The sequence below is a fragment of the Gallinula chloropus genome, assembly GCF_964237585.1.
Source record: "Gallinula chloropus genome assembly, chromosome: 3".
In the NCBI taxonomy this organism is placed as follows: domain Eukaryota; kingdom Metazoa; phylum Chordata; class Aves; order Gruiformes; family Rallidae; genus Gallinula; species Gallinula chloropus.
The window spans coordinates 80523849-80537988 of NC_140087.1; the positions used below are offsets into that span (position 1 = coordinate 80523849).

Sequence of the window (14140 nt, forward strand, 5' to 3'; positions counted from 1 at the left end):
CTCATGCTTAAAAGTGTCCCTTAGATTTATGGTTCAATTACTGCCCCCAGCATCTCAAGCTTAGGCAGAAGCTTACTTCTGCCTTGAGAGAAAGTCCCTGAAGTTAAATACTGTAGATGAGACATGCTGCATGAAGGCATGGTAGCACTTCAAGTCCTGTGGTGAAACTTGCCAGCAACCAGGTCTTCATATACGAACATCTCTGATGCTGCTGTAAATGCTTAACTTTTTTCATGAAATATTGTTCCTGAAGCCTAGGCCCATTCATTTTTTCAAAGCCTGGATAAATACCAACAACCATAGACTTGAATGCAGGCTGTGTGAGTAAGCCTTCCCCTTCTCCAGTTTGTAGTATGGAAATGACACCCAGATAAGCAGCAGAGCCTCTGTGCAGAGACGGGCTTTTGGAAATCAGTTTTGCAACGAACAAAACATTATTTTTATCAATAGTGGTTTGCCAATCAACTCCAACGTGAACTTCATTTTGGTGCAGAGTCACAGCACTAACATTTACACATTGCCTAACGTACAAGGGAATTTCATCTGCAACAAAGAAAACGTTCCCCAGAGGTACATCCTCAGGGGAACTCACCCATTACACTGATTTCAGTGGTGCAATGATTGTTCTCAGCTGTTTGTTCCTATCTACACATGGCAATTTGCCACTGCTCAGTATAAATGACCATGACCCCGCCAACCTGGTCATGGAAAAGGTCTCACATTAAACGTTATTTTCCTGAAAACCCAAAAGTATTCAAACCACACTAAACCCATGTAAAATTGGGAGAGAAAAATGCAGAAAGACTTTGGATGCTAAATTATTTCACTGTCCATTTTTAACAATATGCCAACATTCTCAAGGATACAGAAGTGATTTTGTTAGAAAAAAACACATCTAGATTATGCATTAGAGACCAAACAACATAGCTACAGTACATGCTACCCTGACAAATATTTATGTTAAAAAAAAGTAATTAAAAAAATCAAAAGAGTAATTTTCCTAAAAGGTCAAAGAGAAAAATAAAAATGAGTTGATTAGTATTAGCTTATTTTCCATATTATTTTGTCACAGAACAGATACGTGTCATTAAGACAGAGGCAGACACTTAGTCTGAAAGCTGATTTGAATGTGCCGGGTTTCCAAGGAGTTAAAACAATAAATCTTTGCAATCCTCCAACAGTGTGTGTCTGCTTCCAGCTGGCTTACCAACACCACAGCACTTCCACAGCAACACTCACAATCTACGGCACACTGAGATACGGGTTTAGCTCACCTCCAAAACCATCAGGCACGTATGTTTTAAGCACAATGTTGCAGAAGACTGTTGGGAGAGAGAGTGGTTTGTTGCCCTCATTCCGCAGGGAAATGTGTCTGTAACCTGCTTGCAGACCATCCAGAGGCAGGATCCTCTGACCAATCAACTTATTATTGTCATCATACACTGCTATTCTCAGGACAGCAAGATCAGGGAGAATAACCTGGAAAGTCATAAAATGAAGGTATTTAATAACTCTAGCACAGTAACACTCTCCCCACCTCCCATGTTTGAACCATTCACTTCATATGCCAGAAACAGCCTATTATCACTGTAAGACAGTATCATTCCCTGCAGGCTGCAGACTTTAAGATTAATCTTTCCTAGAAACACTTTTTTTCACCTTAAATAATGGGTAGATTTCTGAATATGCAAATCCTGCATCTTAGACTAGCTAAATGTTTCAGATATTTCTCTTTCATTACTGAGTGCTAGTGAGATCAATAGGAAGGCAGGTAAATACTGCCTGGAAAATGACAGAGACACTGGCAATCAAAGGGTAGATAGTGTGGAATCAGGAGAAACTATGACAGAAAGATGGGATTTGGGATGTATCCAAACAGGCAGTGAAGAATGGAAAGAGCCCAAGCACAAGCTGACAGGGATGTATGCTGAACTGCGGGTACTGCAAAGGGGAGAAGCAGGCAGAGGAGGGCAGGACAGGGTGGCAGACCTGCTGAAATGGCACGCTGCCAGCAGAAGTGGGTGTGCTCATGACACACTTGTGGTACGCATGATGGGCAGGGATGCTGCCAGCCATCTGCATCTGTCACCCCCCATCTGGACCAACTAAAACAGTAATGAAAATATTCCCTGCCTTCCACAGAACAAAGGTGCCACCTCTGTGCATGGAGAGGTGAGGAATAGGCATTTTAATGGAGAGCTGCACCCTCTCTGCCAGGTTAGGAAGGTCTTCTCTCTCCTGCTTTACCTGACTCTATTCAGCAGTGCTTATACGATAGGAAAGACCCAAGTAAAATTGCATCTAGTATCTACCTCAGACTTTCCCTCTGCCTCTTTTAATTGCACACTTATAGGGCACAAAATAAAGTATTCTTTTGGTCTCTGAACCCACCAGAGCTATTCATTGACATGCTGCTCTATTTGACAACAACTTCCCACTCCCCACACAGGTTACCAGCAGCACTCACAGCTTCCCCCCCCCTTACACAACAGAGTGACAACACAGAACTTGGGTTAGAATGACTGAAGCTTTATTTTAATTGAAATAAAAACAAAAAAAACATGACAGAAGACCAATCAAACACATTACCTGAGAGCAACTGTGTAGGGTTAAAATTCAGCTTGAGAACTTTGTAACCAAAATAAGGCAGGTAAGATCTCTCCTCTAGAGGCCACAGATCAGCACATCTTTCATGATGGGCTCAGATACAGATTTGCTAGGGAGCAGGAGTGAGGACTAAGAAGTTTATTGTTCCCTCTCCATTAAATTGTTCTGTGGTATGACAGAAGGCACTTTCACCCTTATAACCTTTTAGCACTGCACACCTCATGCCTTTGTTCCCCCCAACTACTGATGACCACTCATCTGCTTGGTCATCAATGTGTATCTTGATTACAATGCTAAGCCTGATATGATAAGGATCCAAGATGAAGGAAATGTAATCTCTTGGCTGATTTACAGTATGAGTTGTTTAAAAGAATATGCGACTATTGCACAGGAGAGCAGAAAGTCTGAGGAATATTGGCATCAGCCACTGTACCCATACCACAAGACACTGAAGCTGTGTGCAACCCGTAGATTATGGGCCTTTTGATTTAAGAAATCAGAAAGCAGCAGATGCTGGCCATATGGTTAGCAAGCCGTGGGCAGCAGGATTGCCTGTCACTGTACCTAGCATCCTCCCTGTGACTCCTCATACGCAGAGAAAAGCCCTTCAAGTCACATTCATTCCAGAATATATTTAGTCCGGAGAATCATCTTTTGCATTAACTACATTTCTATCAAAAACTGGTTATACTCTTAAAAAAAAAACAGATTAGGTGTGGAATATACCCAAGTGTGAAGTGTTATCACCACTCGGCAAAGTTTGTCATTTGGAATAAAAGAGCAACAATTTTGCATGACAACAAAACAGGTGTGAGCAAAACAGACGTTCTCAAAGACGGCACTGCTAACACATGTAGTCTGGATGAAGCTCCAATTGACAGGAAAAAAAATAAAAATAAAAATATATATATGTGGGTATCATATATATAAAGACTGAGAGATAAAACTGAACACGGACAAGTGATCTCTCTCTCTAAATTCCCCCATACCAAGAAAAAAAGGTTTGTTTTTCTTTTGTTATTAAAAAAATAAAGAAAAAGGTACATGATGCACATGGACTACTGAAGGAGGGAGCTGGTAACACGTCTGAGGAACACAGCGCCCTTCCAACTTTTCCATGTAATAACATTGACCTTAGCTTTGGATGCAGCATCTCACCTGCCCTCTGGGCTGAAGGAACAGTGCAAGATAGCAGCCACTGCCAGGGCAGGGAAGAAGATATCTCCAAGGAATGATGGTGTCCACCAGCGGGGGCTCATTCTGAGCAGACTGCATACCTTGAACACAGGCATGGCCACGGAGGAGGTGGCTACCTCCAAGTGGGAGGAGGAAGCAAAGGGGAGGGAAAAGCCAAACAGAAACAAACAAAAAAAATAATCATGTGACAGCTACAGAGTTTATCCATTAGAAAAATAAACCAAAGCAAAACTAAAAAAATAAACCAAAACACAACAGCCTCTTGAAAGCTTATTTCAGCTTTAGATTGTTTACTGCAGTAAACAGGCACCCTACAAACCCTTTTTGATGGGAGCAGTACTTATTCATGTGAGCAGTCAGACCGAAGCAGGGAGGGGGTGGCTCGAGCGAGCAAGGATGCTCATGTGCAAAAGTGTTGGCAACCCAAAAAACCCGTGCTTTCCAAGTATCCTACCTTCCGAAATACAAATGATTCTTCATTGTAAACAGGGTTGAGACCATTGTTCATCACCATGCGTGTTCGAAACTCCTTACGTATCGTGTCCGTGGGTAAACCATACATATCCACTTCTACATACGTACCGATTTTTTTGTCTGATAAGAACTGACCAGATATTACCTGCAACAGAACAATGGAGCAGTAAGGAAAAGCAACGCAAAGTACAGAACATTTGATGACTACTGGAAGTATTGGTATTCTTTTATTGACAGTGGTCTGAATAATGCTTTATAGGGAACAGAGAGATTTATTTCATCATATTGAAGTGGTATATTTAGTGCTAAAATCCTGCTTCTTTAGAAAAGCTTTTGTGATAAGAACTTAAATACATCCTTAATTTGAAATGATTGTGTTCATTGTGCTATGGTATTAATTTGTAAGTCAGTCAGCCCAATTAGCTGATGTCTCATAGATGCCTTCACTGTATCGCTGAGAAAACACCAAATGGGACCACCAGATCAGCACTGCTATCCTGCAACTTTAAATCTTCCATTTGGAAGTACCACCATCTACTCTGCCTTGACTACAAAGAGGTGAAAGGAAGCTAGTGCTCTGCTTTCACTTAGGTAAAGATTTTATACTAATCACATGTCAGTCTAACTCCACAGAATGTGTCTGGGAAATGCAGGATACTTACAAACCAAGCAAACAAAATCTTCACATGACTCCTCTATATTCTTACGGGTTTGAAAATTTGTTGCAATTTAACCCCAAATCATACTCCAAGGCAAAATTAATCTAGCCACAGAAGGCAATTACTCCAGGGAAAAGTTTATTCCATCAAGATCTACTACTAAAAAATACAGCTAATGCTTTCATTATAATCATCAAGGAGGGAAGAAAAACACTGAAACGTGATTTCAGAGATCTAAGACCATTTGAAGTCCTTTTCATAATCTAACATCTGGATAACAAGTCTGAAAAGTTCTGTGTCTGAGGGGTACCATTGCCAGCTTCAGTCCACTCAACTTCTTTATAGGGAATTTTATACTACTTTTATTCCTATCAGAGGAGCAAGTGGCAAAATATATGTTCTAAAACTACCTCTAGTGATATCTGGAACTTATGATCTCACCATCAAATCCATCTTTTTTTTTTCTTGGAGGGATTGTACTGTCATTAATATCAAAGAAAAAAAAATCATTAATAAAAAGTTTTTGTTCTTTGGGAGGTGCAAATGAAACTTAATTCAATGTCCAGAATGCACAACGAGCCCTTGGTTGGACAGAATTTGAGAAGTCTTTTGTTAAGCAGCACATAGGGTATTTGAGCAGAGTGTCAAGTCACAAAACAGTTTTTACAATTGTCAGCCTCCTTCAAAGATGTGATACCTAACGGTGCTTTATAACTGCAACAGAAGTTTTGTGGACTTTGTTACTCATGGTTAACTCCAAAGTAAGGATGTCTATCACATCAACTGTTTTTCTCTTTGAAAATATTTTGTCCATGTGTGCCCATGTTCCTCCTCTCTCTGTGGTGTAAAGTGATGTTTGTATAACTTCATACTGCTCACAGAAATTAACTTAATTTATTCATTTGTGTAATTCAAAAAAACCATGAGGTGGGGTTAAAATTCCATGATAATGTGCAATAACAATCCATTTCTAACCTACTCAGAGCAGGTAAACAGAGGTTTCTTAGCCCAGCAGTAAAAAACAAACAATGGAAACAAATTGATGAATTCCACACAGTCTAAACACATTTTCTGTAGATATCTTATTTCTTTTGACATTTAAATGTGATTTTGGATGTGTTAAGATGATAGAAATGTGTCTATTGCTGCTTTACCTGTACAGAACACGTTGCAGCAATTACACCATCTACAGGAGTTTCAGAGAAAGGGTCAAACGTTCGATCTGGTCGTCGCATGAAATCTGGTTTAAGCAGATACCTTATTTCAAGCAAGACAAGAATAATATTATTCTAGTGTGGAAATTAAAATTATGTTACATAAAAATAAAATGGATATTCTAGCTTTAAACAATGAAGTCTCCTACAGCACAGTAAAATATCATTCTGGCTGCAAGTGTGAGGAAGGAAAAGGAAATACTATGCTTGTCTAGAATACAGATGTTAATTTTGAATTACCAGCTACCAAGACATGAAATCAAACCTGAATTTCAAGGTGAAATATAAAATAAATTGAGGATGTTTAAAAATGTAATAATACTTTTTAAATATACAGCGAGTTATCACATAATAAGAAGTAGATGGCTTCATTTGTTTTAAGTCTTTAATACTTTGGAAAAATACAGAAGGCTTCTTCAATTTTATTTTTTAAATGAACCAGTTCCACAGTGTCAAGATTCATACAACACATTTCAGCTTGAAGCTAATTTTTTCATCTCGGTTATAAAACCTTGGGGGAAACAGCTGATAATGTCAGTGCTGACAGATTGTAGTAGCATGAAAGGTACTACCATAATAAAACTTACAATGGGTCCCTGAGGACTATACACTGGATCAACATATCAATGAAGCCATGCTCTGATGAGTCAAAACCCAAGGATTCTGCTGTCAAAATGAAATAGCAGTTGAACACAGAAAGGACAGGGGGTCTCTTCCATTGGTGGAAGGATATGTGTAACTGGAGTCATCCTGCTAATGCTGTGGCCCCAACAGTCACGGCTGCTAGAAGGTAATTTTTTACCCCCTCACAGTCTCTCCAGTGAATCACTGGTGCACAATGTTATAAAGGCCTAAACAGAATTCAGAAATTAAAAAAAAAATGCTGGAAAAATTCCAATGGAGAGAATGTCAATGTTTTCTCCCATTTTATTGTAACTTGGCTTCTATTTAGGAAAGTATTAATCCTCACTTTTCTTATGTTATACATATGTGTGATTTCATAATATTTTATTAATTTAAAGTAGGTTATGTGCAGAAAGGAACCATCCTTAGCCTCTACTGCAGGCCTGCTGAACTAAAAAATGCTGAAGCTAGAGTGACTCAATCTTATTTCACCAGCATGAAAACTGTAGATCAGAGGAAAAAAAAGAGTACAGACAGAAGGATTTTCTTTCTGAATAAGATTTGCATTAGTAAGAGAGTTGTTTCTTCCCAGGATGAGTTCACAGATTTTAATGTGATTCTGGACTGTCATTTCCTATTATTCACCAAACCTCTGCTTTCTCTGGATGTTAATGATCAGCCTATCCAGGTATAAACTCAATATTTGAGGGGGGGGGGAAATATTTAAATCTATAAACATCACTTGAGCATCCTTTTTCATGCAAAAGTTATGGGCAAGAACTTAGCAAGATGAAACACTTCATTATTCTCTGTGAAATCTGCTCTACAACTACAGTACACAGATTATAAAAGTATTCCCTATGCATTAAGGCTCAACTTGTGCAAGGAAATTTGGCAGTTCTGTGGTGTATATTCAAGAAAATTAAGAACAGAAGCTGAAAATGCATTTAAATAACTGTGTATGGTATCCATGATCATGTTCAGAATATGGACACAAAACCTATTCTAGCTCATCTTTAAAAACTGGTCATAATTAAAAAGCATCTTCATCAGAATACCTCCTTGCAGGGGATAATTCTCTTTGAATTCTGCTTATTTCTACTCTTTACCTAGCATCCCATTTTTCTTCTGTCACACATAATTAATAGTGACATTTTATTAAAACCATAGTAAAGGATTCTGATAGACAGTGACAACAGTTTAAATCATATCACTCACCCGCACGATCCATTATATTCAAATTTTCCTTGATTCAACTGCATTGCTAAATCTGGCAAGAGAGAAAAAAAAACACTTTCCTACTGAATAATGCAGATCATGACCAATCCTTCTCAGAAAATAAGACCATTTGTCCAGAACAATCAGTTTAAATCACAATTAAATTTAATGCATATAAACCAGACACACTTAAGCAATAGAAGGAAGCAATAGGAAAACTTCTATTTCTTCGAAGTAGTAACAGCTTTATTAACCCAGGTGATGTCTACGCTGTGCTTAGAGAACAGCCACTCCCCAAATGAAAACACAGCTGATAGGCAGGGAAGCTGCAGACTGCGGTCATGTTAAGTGCCTGGGTTGGGATTTCTATCACCTCATGTTCGGTATCTACAGTATAGGTGTGTGTGTGTTTCTGTTAGTGATCTAGAATCACTTTGAATAACAGAGATACAGGCACTTTAACTTCAGTCTAAGGCAGACATACAAAAAATACTCCATAAGAAATCCTAGTAGTATGTATTTCTCTACAGTGATCATAGACAACTACCTCTGATGGAGCGGTACTCTGATGTCTTAAAAAAAGAGAGAGATGAAACCAGCACACTGGTTTGCTGTGGGCTTAATTGAAGAAACTATCCCTAAAACATGCCAGCAGCATTGCTTAGTTTCCACATTTAAAGCATCTGAGTTTTATTCAAACGCACTGTTACAGCGCTTGAGTATAAAAACAGACAGTAAACACGTAACAAGTCCTCTCCCATCCAAAACCTCTACCAAACTTTTACAAAGTTCAAATGCCTTTCTGCAGGTTTTCAATCACACTAGAACACAACACCCTTGCTTAGCAGGTATTGTCTTGCCCAACAGACTCTACCTTCAAAAAGGTATAAAATCTTTTCCATATGTTCTCCTTTACACAAAATAGAATGTTCTCATGTTGGTTATTATTTGCTTTACTGGGCAGCCTTAATTAGTATTTCCTCAATTATTCTTCAGCCAGACAGAACAGTTGGATCACAGAGGACTAATACAGGAAAGTTACTCATTTCCAATTATACAATAACCTCTCTTACTTTGCAGTACAGAGGGGTTGAGGATGACATGCAGTGGGCAGAGGCAATGTTGGGAGCAGAGTGAACCTTGTGTATCTGCTCCAACTGCCATACCATGTCCTGTGGAGTGCTTTACAACAGCACAGCTTTGTCCTGCTTCCTTGGCTAGCGAAAACAGCGCAAAGCTTTGCAGGACAGAACTCAGGGAATGGTCATTAGGAGTGTCTGCAGTACTCAGCAGGAGGTGGAAAGCACTAAAGCACTATCAGAGCTAGAAAATGAAAATGGAAAAGCTGGTTTGTTCCACATATGACTGAAGACAATTCTATATTAATTAAAGAAACCACCAAAACCAAACAAACTTCCTTACCCTGTTATACTTACACCTTCACTGAACAGGAACAATGCATCTCTTCCCAGTGGAAGAGTGGAAGTGGAGAGGCATTTACATTCCCTAGCATTCTTCTCTCAGCTGGGATCTCAGACCCCATCCTCTGATGCTGAACACATGACTTTTTAACACTTCATAATAACCGGTCTAGAAATGCATTTGGCACAGTCACTACTTTTTACCATCTTAATTCGTACGCTTCATCTTTACTTTGCAGACACGCACCCAACTGTGCCAAGCTGTGTTTTGTGAAAACAGTGATTTCCCTGTAATTAATACTATTTATTAATAACATATTATCATTTATGTAAAAATTTACAGAACTCTTATTTTTCCATGAAAGGGGACTGAGTTTTTCTTCTCTACATGGCTTTTTTATTGCTCCTTTACTTACGCCTCTGTAGTTCCACCCTACCGTATTATTCAGCCATATGTCCATTTCCTCAAAAAATGCCAGAAGCAAATCCATGGCATCTGTCTGAGAGTTACTGCCCAAGTCATTCTTTAGGATTGAGGTTCACTGGTCGTTGCTGCCTACCTGGGGTCTGATAGTTCAGTGAGACCATCTGGCAACCAGCGTTCCAGAAAATTTGAGGCATGTAATTACTGGAATCCACTCGGCCTCCCTTTGGGTATATCCGACTCATTTGTCGTTTATTATAACTGTATAATTCATCAAGGAAAATGAGATGAAAACATCATAGAAACGGATAGTCATATCCTGGTATCTTCAGTAGTTCTTACATTAATCTTACTATTTCTCATCCTATGACCCACTTTCCCTTCTCCTTTATAAATGTGGGACACCATCAATCTAGAAAGGTACACTTGTTAATTTGTAGCATTAGTAGGGATGTGGATAAGGAGGTAAAAGGATACTTTACAAACTCAATGGCATGGGTCTTCAAATACCCTAGTCCGACTGATTCATTGAAAGAGGACATATTATGATGAATATTACGTTCTAGGAAAAAAAAGACAAGACATTTGAAAACACTTCTGCAACGAGAAATCAAAATGGAAAAATCACACACTCTATGCAATAGCAGGATATAGCAAATTCTGGTCTGTTTTCCCATTATCTGTAACCCCTAGAATCAAATTATACTGAAGAGAAATGTCATAAGTTGCTGACTTGCCATTTTCTTTCACTTTCTGGGAATTCAACTGTTTTTTTTTCCCTCTGGATAAAATTGTTATTCAGAGCCTATGTTGTATGGCTAGAGAAGGCAAAACAGCATGATAAATGGTCTAGGGTGTAATATGAAAGCAACAGCTAACTGCTGACCACTGTGACAATCGCGCTCACCTTACTTTACAAAAAGATGAACTAAACCAGGTAGTTTAATCAGAAAGGCTGACAGAATATAATCAACATCAGCAGCTTCATAGTCTCCCAGTAATTTAGTGACTCCGTGTGGATGACCAATGGAATAACATGCTAACTTTACAGGCAAGGAAACAGAGATCTAAAAATATATTGATGATAATCATGAAGCTATAAAAGGCTTACTTCATTTCTAAACTCAGAAAACGTAGAGTTCAAAAAAAACTACCTAGAATAAGCAGACAAATACTTTTATTTCATTCAACCTTTTATGTTACCTTCTGCTACATCGAAACCTTGAAATTTTACAGGTTGAGCATAGTTGACCATTGTTGATAAATATGGGTGTATATTGGTTGTGGCACCTACATATTTGTAAGATGCCATCCATGCTTGTTCATCTTCAACAGTTACTAAACCCTGAAAACACATTAAAGAAAATAATCACTATTTGTCCATGCAAACACTATTGTTGGAATTTTCAAAGTTGATACAAAATTATACCCAAATCTGCAGAAAGTTAAAGAAAGTGCAAATTAATACAGGAAAAGTGGAAATTTTAATGTCACAAATTAAGATTTCTTACTGATATATGCACCAAACACTCTCAATGTCACAGGATGCATGCAAGAGGACTGATGATAGAAAGGGTAAATATTACATGATGTTAGTAGGATAACTTTGGGGTAAAAGATAAATATTTCAACAGACTTAACAATGGTGGGAAATAGTGATTTATCCTTGTCAAATTAATACCTAAGAATTGTGATTTAATATACATTTTCTCATAACAACTGTGCTGGGGTAAAGCCTGCCTGTCTCAACATTAAAACACAAACAGGTTCAACTGTTAAACTTCACTAATAAAAGCAGAGCAAATTATAGGGATTACAACCTTCATTTCACATGACCAGCAAGAACAACAGTACCAAGCTCATATGTTCTTGGACTTTTAATGTTATCAATCTGAATCCATCATTCACATAAAGATGCACTATGTTTACATCCCAACTTCAAAGGTTTTCTACGAGTATCTCATCTGCTAGAAACCAACAACAGAAGCACTTCTCATGTGGATCAACCTGCCCAACTTCTTCCTTTCCCCTAAACTAGTTTGAAACATACTCTTTTCACTGAAAGAAATAGAAAGATCTCTGTCAATCTAAGCAAACTCCACAAGATTTACTGTTCACAGCATTTTCCCTACAAACATTTTTGTTTGTTCTCCTATCAGTGACCCAGTTACCAAAAAACCTAACCTACTGTAGGCTGACAGTGAACTTCTGCAAGGAAGCACTAAGTATGTTCCAAAATTCTTACAGTACACTTTTTATTTTCAGAATGCAACCCATGTTTGCCAGAAAGTCCTGTATTTTTGTATCAAGGCAACAGGAAGCACTGCAAAGTCCTTTGTTGGTCAGTAAGTCTCAGCATGTCTAACAGCATTAAAGCATGGAAGACAAATGTAGTATGTGGTACCTATGCTACTGCAACTTATTTACTTAGGAGTTGTGAGAGGAAAGAAAATGTGAAACTATCCACCAGTATTATGTGCATGTACCTCTATCTGTCATATACTGCAGACACATTTAAAAAAATTAATTCCATGTGAAGTGAAACAATGTATGCCTTAATGTGATAAGATGGGTCTTAGGCACAAGGAATGTCATTTTCAGACTGAATAGTTGAGTTATGAGCAGTCCGGCTGCATTAGGTGTTTTTTATGTGGAAGGACACCTCCACTAGCCCGTGAAAGTTTGATGCTTATCACCAGGGCTCAACCTAACTGCTTTTCAGGAACCCACATATGCCCAGCAAGGGTTCACAGATCTGTTCCCTAAATATGCCAAGTGGTACATCCCTTTATTAGCAGAATACAGGCATTTTTTTTGTTAAAAGGTCAATATTTGTTAATAGAGTTTAGATCGAACTAAGGCCAAATTTCTTCAGATGAACTAGTCATTTTCTGTGCTTCATTTTTGGAAGGCAAATGATTCAGGAAGAACCCACCTATATTATCCAGGCTTCTTCAATGTGCCACTTCCTGCAGAATGCTCAGACTTGCTAATAGAATATTACTAATGAATCGCAGTGAAAAGGAAGGTAGAGGGGATTATGCATGTCTTTGTTCCAAGGCAATAGTACCCTTCAGACTATAGCTGTAGGACTGCATCATGACACACTTGCTCTAAGACAATGTTCTAAAACAATCTACACATGGTGTGACTTGGTCTAGGTGATCCTGCTCTCTGCAGGGGGGTTGGACTAGATGATCTTTCGAGGTACCTTCCAACTCCTAATGTTCTGTGATTCTGTGATCACTGATTTTATCTTACAGATCCATATTTTTTACAGTAAATGGACTATAGTCTTTGCAGTGTTCACAAATTTAAAACTATGAATTAGAAAGGGGTAAGGATGGAATGTTTCTTAAAGCCTAGGGAAACAAAGGAACGGTTACAACCGCACATGACCCTTTCAGTGGCTAGAGAAAACAAAGTGGGGAGGTCATCTCACTAGATTATTTACAGTTTCCCCACCCATCAAGAAAAGAAGCAGAACCCACTTAGAAAGCAACATAGACTGAAAAAAAGTGTGGTAAGGAATAGGAGCAGCTTTAATGAGAGAAGAGAAAGAAGGAGAAGAGTGGGAGGAGGTGGGAAGAGTCTTACAGAAGGGATTCCTGGGAGAAGATAAATGCAGAAGTCCCAAGGGAAAGCAAAAGGAGGAAAAAGAGAGGAAAACAAAGTGCAGTCAGGGTAAGGGAAGAGAAAAAAATAAAAATAAAAAAGGAAGCAGGGATGATACATCTGAACACTATTCAAAGAACTGCTCTTTCCCAGTGCCTCACATTTGAGCCTGAGATCAGACATTTCTAAGAGGCACTCCTATCTGTCCCCAAATTCTCTGACAGCCCTAACCCCATAATAAAAGGACAGCAGAGGAAAACGTAGAGCAGGAAAGGAGGTAGTCACTCCCAAAAATGCTCTGTAGGTGCGGTGAACCTATACATAAAATTGTTAAACCACTAAGAATGCATGGTAAGTAATATGTATGTTATATATAAAGCAATAAAACAAACTACGCAACATCCTATGTGTCACCTTTTTATTGTTTTCTTGCTCAGAATCTTCAACAGCCTAAGGGAAAAAAATATATATACATTACCCAAAGAAAAAGCAATAGGAAACACTCACAGTAAGAAAAAAAAATCCTCAAAAAGTTAATGCATTTAGCAAAAATACCCTTTTCCACCTTCCTGTGCAGCTTAGCTGTCCCATATATTTGCAAATATTTGCATTTTCTTTCAAATCTGGGTACACAAGGTATGAAATTCAACAGCTGCTAGCAATGGCAATAGGACTGAGTATGCCAAA

The 14140-nt window shown here is 38.5% G+C and overlaps 1 protein-coding gene across 4 annotated transcripts in view; it reads right to left on the bottom strand.

The window, feature by feature from the left end:
• PLCB4 (phospholipase C beta 4) overlaps nucleotides 1–14140 on the bottom strand; it is a gene marked incomplete at its 5' end in the record, with an annotated part of 88050 nt that overhangs the window by 34903 nt on the left and 39007 nt on the right. For 2 of the 4 annotated variants that reach the window (XM_084261440.1, XM_084261438.1), the window contains 8 exons: nucleotides 1275–1479; nucleotides 4259–4423; nucleotides 6092–6194; nucleotides 7994–8045; nucleotides 9975–10099; nucleotides 10316–10400; nucleotides 11042–11183; nucleotides 13868–13903. In XM_084261440.1, coding sequence (XP_084117566.1) covers nucleotides 1275–1479; nucleotides 4259–4423; nucleotides 6092–6194; nucleotides 7994–8045; nucleotides 9975–10099; nucleotides 10316–10400; nucleotides 11042–11183; nucleotides 13868–13903 — 913 coding nt within the window. The remainder of the gene's footprint in view (nucleotides 1–1274; nucleotides 1480–4258; nucleotides 4424–6091; nucleotides 6195–7993; nucleotides 8046–9974; nucleotides 10100–10315; nucleotides 10401–11041; nucleotides 11184–13867; nucleotides 13904–14140) is intronic. The other 2 variants (XM_084261441.1, XM_084261439.1) reach the window with 1 other exon arrangement.